Raw genomic sequence first — 6,000 nt, forward strand, 5'->3', positions numbered from 1 at the left:
TTTATGGCTTCTCTAAGTGAGATTAGTTCTGTAGTAAAATAACTGATCTCTAGCACAAACTGAACACTTACATTGTATGAATTCTGTAATTTATAAAGTAGGAACATACAGTAACTCTCTTTTCTGATGATGTTTTAAAGGTAGATATGGAAATCGCCACACCTGTGTGCCAAAAGAGTTCTGCTACTTGCTGTAATGTGGGGGATATTGAAGGAGGTGTAGAAGTATTGTAATATACGCTTTTTCCTCTGAGGTAGCTTCTTGTATCAAATTGCATAAACAAACATGCACATTCTACAAAATGCAATTATTCAGATGAAATCTGGTACTGCTTTTCTGTATTTTATGTCATCTAATATATTTAGATGAAATGCTAGATTTTATTTTTGAAATCTTGTATCAGGTTTTTTTTTTGTATGGTGTTTTGTTGTCTCTTCAGTTCATTAGGGCTTGCAGTGGGCTTCAGCAGGAATTCCATATTTTGAAAATCAGGCCTAGCTTGAAGCTCTTAGCCATGTGTCACAGATACTGCTTTGGATGCAAGGAAGGATAGAAGGGAACACAGTGCAGAGACAGAAGGCATTCTGATTGACTGAGCAGTGTTCCTCTCAACTCCAATACAGTTCTTCAGCTGTTTCTCTATCTGAACAATTTTGGCTTTATTATGCTGCATAGTTTTTCCTTCCCTTCCCTCCCTCTCTCCCCTACCTCCCCACCCCTTTGGTCCTCCCTAATCCCTCTTCTGTATCTCTTTCTCTTCATGCATTCTCATTATTTCTCTCTGCTTATTTTATATCCTACTTTTTCCCCTTTTCAGTTTCACCTTTTTCCAGATCCAACTTCCTCCTCCAAGCAGTATCTAAGTAGGCTTTTCTGTCTAAGTACGGTATACTGGATTTGCTGGCAATAGCTTGACAAGGTTCCAGCCTATATGAATAGGCAAGCCAAAAAGATATGATGCAAGAGGAGAATGAATAAAACCTTTATTACATCTAAGTCAGCCTTTTAAAAGTGGCAGTGCAGAGGCTGGATGGATATGGCATGTAACACACACCAAATGTCTTAGCTAACAAAAGCAAAGGGGAAAGGGCTATGGCCACACAGTAGCCTCCACAGCTGTAACATGCTAGTGGAGGAGGGGTGGGTGTTGGTTTCACAGAACTGGTGGGCAGCAGCCTCTGCGCCCATAGCACTGGAGAGGAGTGCAGACCTGCCTCTGCCGACATATGTGCTAGGTCAGTCTTTCTGATTCCTGTTACTCTGTTTAGATGTTTTTTTAAAAAGCAAAATAACAACTGAAGAGCACTAGTTTTGGCTTCTGTGTACCTGGTGCGTGCACTTCCATGGAGACCCTGTTTTCATCTCGCAATCATACACATATATGTGTCTTATTCACTGCAGTCCCCTACAGAGGGACTTCAGAATGGAAAGTACTGTAAATCCAGGGAGTTTGGCATGAACCATCTTTAAAAGCTTTTTCAGACAATGTTGAGGTTTTTTTAGTTAATAGTTTGCAAATACAGTTATTCAAAGCAGAATGAACTATACTTTATTTAATACTCATACTTCAGTTCCATTTATGTATTTATTTATGATTTAACTGGAGTGGCTGGTCACAAGTGGTGTTCCCCAGGGCTCAGTTTTGGGGCCAGTTTTGTTTAATATCTTTATCAATGATCTGGATGAGGGGATCGAGTGCACCCTCAGGAAGTTTTCAGACAACACCCAGTTGGGTGGGTGTGTTGATCTGCTCGAGGGTCGGAAGGCTCTGCAGAGGGATCTGGACAGGCTGGATTGATGGGCCCAGGCCAACTGGATGAGGTTCAACAAGGCCAAGTGCCGGGTCCTGCACTTGGGTCACAACAACCCCATGCAATGCTACAGGCTTGGGGAATGAGTGGTTGGAAAGCTGCGCTGCGGAAAAGGACCTGGGGGTGTTGATGGACAGCCGGCTGAATATGAGCCAACAGTGTGCCCAGGTGGCCAAGAAGGCCAACGGCATCCTGGCCTGTATCAGAAACAGTGTGGCCAGCAGGAGTAGGGAGGTGATTGTCCTTTTGTACTCGGCACTAGTGAGGCCACATCTCAAATATAGTGTTCAGTTTTGGGCCCCTCACTACAAGAAGGACATTGAGGTGCTGGAGTGTGTCCAGAGTAGGGTGACGAAGCTGGTGAGGGGTCTGGAGCACAAGTCTTATGAGGAGCGGCTGAGGGAGCTGGGGTTGTTCAGTCTGGAGAAGAGGAGGCTGAGGGGAGACCTCATCGCTCTCTACAACTACCTGAAAGGAGGTTGCAGAGGAGTGGGTGCTGGTCTCTTCTCCCAGGTGACAAGTGATAGGACAAGAGGAAATGGCCTCAAGTTGCACCAGGGGAGGTGATGATATTAGGAAAATGGTATCACCAGGGGAGGATTTGGATATTAGGAAAAACTTCACTGAAAGGGTTGTCAGACACTGGAACAGGCTGCCCAGGGAGATGGTTGAGTCACCATCCTTGGAGTTATTTAAAAGACATGTGGATGAGGTGCTCAGGGACATGTTTTAATGGTGGACTTGGCAGTGTTAGGTTAACGGTTGGACTTGGTGATTTTAAAGGTCTTTTCCAACCTAAACAATCCCATGATTCGATGATTCCACGATTCTATTACTAACACAGCATAATCAAAGCAAAGGAGATGAAAAGGATGTAGAAAAATAATACATGCAGACCTGAAAGGAATTAAAGGAAATGTGATTTGTGTTTGGTTTTGGTGGGGCTTAGTTTGGTTTCTTTGTGGTTAGGGGTTTTTTTGTTTGGGGTTTGGTTTTTGGGTTGGTTTTGGTTTGTTGTTTTTTTTAAATGATTTGCAGTGATGTGAAGTAGCTTAGTATTTAAGAACAGTCAAGAAAAATGTCTGTATGTCAACTTCCACATAGCACAACTTTTGCCCTCCTGTCCCACACCCACCCTTACTTCTCGGATAGTGCTTTTGTGTTCCACAATTTCAGCATTTATGTCATACCACTTAACAGCAGCAGACTTACTGGAAGAATGATGGTGTGTGCTGAGTAGTTTAAAATGAATACGAAGATCAGATTTTTGGTAATATCAGTTGCAAATGAGTTCACTATCATAAATCATGATACTGCTTTCTCTAATTAAGTTGTATAGTTTTCTGGGTTTGTTTTTTTATATTTTCTGAAGAAGTTTTCATGTGTGACTATAAGTTGAATTTACTTTGCGCTGAACAGTATTAATAAAATTCTAGGACAGTACAAAAAAAGTGTTAAAACATACATAATGATAATAAGAATTCTGTATAATCATACTTGAATGTAGTTTTCTTTTACGGTACCATTACATTTAATTTTAGTGTGATGATAATGTTTATACACTCAAATAATTTAGAAAGTCTCTTTAGTTTTAGTAACTAGTAATAAGGTTTGGTTACAAAATAGCGCATGGAAAGATGTTTGAGTCTGCAATAGAATCTCAATCACATTTTCAGCTTTACAAGTCTTGTCCTCATGGATAATTTTTAGTATTCTATGCAAGGAAGTTACTAAAAAGCACATGCAATTTCAATGATTCTGAACTGTACTGCTGTTTTTTCAGCACTTGGAACAGCTGCGTGCAAACCGAAATAATCTAAATCCAGCACAGAAACTTATGCTGGAACAGCTGGAGAGTCAGTTTGTCTTGATGCAGCAACACCAGCAGGTGAGAACAAAAATATTTTTCTCTTCTACAAAATTTTTGTCAGTAATGGATCTGTTGTGTTTCTTGAATTCTGGAGAATTTCTATTGTACAGAATTCTCATGCCCTTTGCTACATTACAGTAAGTCATCTTTTTTTTTTTGTATAAAGTACAGTTGTGTTTTACTGTTTGAAACATAATGGATTTAGCTGTGTTTTATTATAGGGCTACCAGATAATGTAAAAGTTTTCAAGCCACACTTTCAAACTAAAGGGAGTGGACACATCTAAAAGCAGTCTAACTTGAAAAATACTTAGTTGTAGTAAGTCCTATTACAGCATATCTCTCCTCCTCTCATTGTCCACTTCTCTCTCTTAGTGTCCAACTTTAGCAGTAAAACACTGACACTCAAACTGAAGAGCCTAGAAAAGTGTGCCAATAGCTTTACCTTAAAATTCACTCAGCGCAGTTGTGAGCATGACAGTCATCTTATTTCTCAAAAGCAACTGTGAAGATCTTAAAATCAGTATAAAATTGGCATTGACCAGTGCAATGAAAGTACACAAACTTTGTACGATCTTTGTACTTTTTAAATTCTGCAGCTAATGTTCTTGTGCTTTGTTCATCTTCCGTTAGATGAGACAAACAGGAGTTGCACAGGTACGATCTACTGGAATTCCTAATGGGCCAACAGCTGATTCATCACTGCCTACAAACTCTGTCTCTGGTCAGCAGCCGCAGGTTGCTCTAACCAGAGTGCCTAATGTCACTCAGCGTGGAATCCGTCCCGCCTGCCCCGGGCAGCCTATGGCTAATGGACCCTTTCCAGCAGGCCCCATTCCCTGCAGCACAGCAAGAACGCTGGGTAGTACAGACACTATTTTGATAGGCAATAATCACATAACAGAAAGTGGAAGTAATGGAAACGTGCCTTACCTGCAGCGAAACGCACTCTCTCTACCTCATAACCGCACAAACCTGACCAGCAGCGCAGAGGAGCCGTGGAAAAACCAACTATCTAACTCCACTCAGGTATACAATTTCAGTTTACTCATAGAGTACACTAAGGAGGCTTGATAAGCAAGTCACTGTTTGAAGTCTCTCATTGGTAAACACACATTTTCTATTTCCTGAAGTTGATGACCTAGATGCAAATAAAACATACACTAGGTTAAACCTGCCCATTACATTTTATTGTTAAAAATCTATTTAGTAAATTAACTACTTTTAGGATAAAGGAAATGATGATAAATCAAAGAGGGCAGTTACATACTGCTCAGCTGCCCACCTTTGCAGAAACGTTTCTTTTAAAAGGAATACTTGTACATCTTTTTGTTGCTTCTTTAATGTGAAATGTTGTGACTTAGTCTTCATGTAGTAGGAATGTGCATATTTCACGGGAAGCTGAATGTTGTTGTTATTTTGGACATTACATTGTTGTCATGATGTAATCATTACCCATATTCTGTTTCCAGATGATCTTTCAAAATTAATATCTAGCAATCAATCCCACAGAGTTACTTGCAGAAAAATACTACAATGCCAGTAAAAATCCATAGGGAGTAAAGTGTGTGAGTAAGGGTGTTTTGTGTGTGTGTTAGAACTTGAAGATAGAGCTTTTTTTTTTTCTTTTAAATTTCAGCCTAAATGTCTGTCTTCCAAGACATACCTTGTGGATGTAATGAGGTGTTTTGTAGGAATGCATCCTAATGGTTTAATTCATTTTTACCAGATGGGTTATACAGCTTGAGACAATATTGTTTTCTTCCTCAAAACTGCATAAATTTCTTGTTTAATTAATATTGCATGTTACTTTAATGCTGAAGAATTGAGAGTGGGCCGTGGTACAGACATACATACATGCTTAACTGCACATATACTGCAACAAAGGCTGAGGTCATACCGGAAGATCTTGTGTAAAACATGGTTATTCGAAACTAAAACAGTGTTACAACATGATTTTTTAAAAGTTTCCTCTATATCAGTAGTACTGTTTACATGGTTTATAAACATGGCAGGGGGACGTGGAGCCTGTTAGCCTCCCTACCTCTTGCTTGAATTAGAATTCACTTTTCTGTTTTCTCTGTATTGTATAAAAGAAGTTCTGCACTTGCTAGAGAGGTATCTGCTTCATATTAGATGTCTGTGGTGCTAGTGTCCATAAAGTAGGCAAGTAATAAATCGCGGTAGGAGTTGACCGCTTTCCGTAGAGATGGTGTTTTTGAAAAGGCTGGGTAGCTGTTCCAAGGAAAGCTTGTGGTGCCATTTCCTGTATCCATTGCATCCTTTTTCTGTGTGAAGTGTATTCAGAGAACAGGGTCTC

General features: G+C 40.0%; 1 protein-coding gene across 10 annotated transcripts in view; it reads left to right on the forward strand.

Annotated features, from left to right (window-relative positions):
- Positions 1-6,000, forward strand: part of KDM6A (lysine demethylase 6A) — a 157,682-nt gene that overhangs the window by 114,015 nt on the left and 37,667 nt on the right. For 4 of the 10 annotated variants that reach the window (XM_059815342.1, XM_059815270.1, XM_059815278.1 and 1 more), the window contains 2 exons: positions 3,595-3,699; positions 4,314-4,709. In XM_059815342.1, the coding sequence (XP_059671325.1) occupies positions 3,595-3,699; positions 4,314-4,709 (501 nt within the window). The remainder of the gene's footprint in view (positions 1-3,594; positions 3,700-4,313; positions 4,710-6,000) is intronic. The other 6 variants (XM_059815301.1, XM_059815316.1, XM_059815334.1 and 3 more) reach the window with 2 other exon arrangements.

This window comes from Gavia stellata, chromosome 1, assembly GCF_030936135.1.
Source record: "Gavia stellata isolate bGavSte3 chromosome 1, bGavSte3.hap2, whole genome shotgun sequence".
In the NCBI taxonomy this organism is placed as follows: Eukaryota; Metazoa; Chordata; class Aves; order Gaviiformes; family Gaviidae; genus Gavia; species Gavia stellata.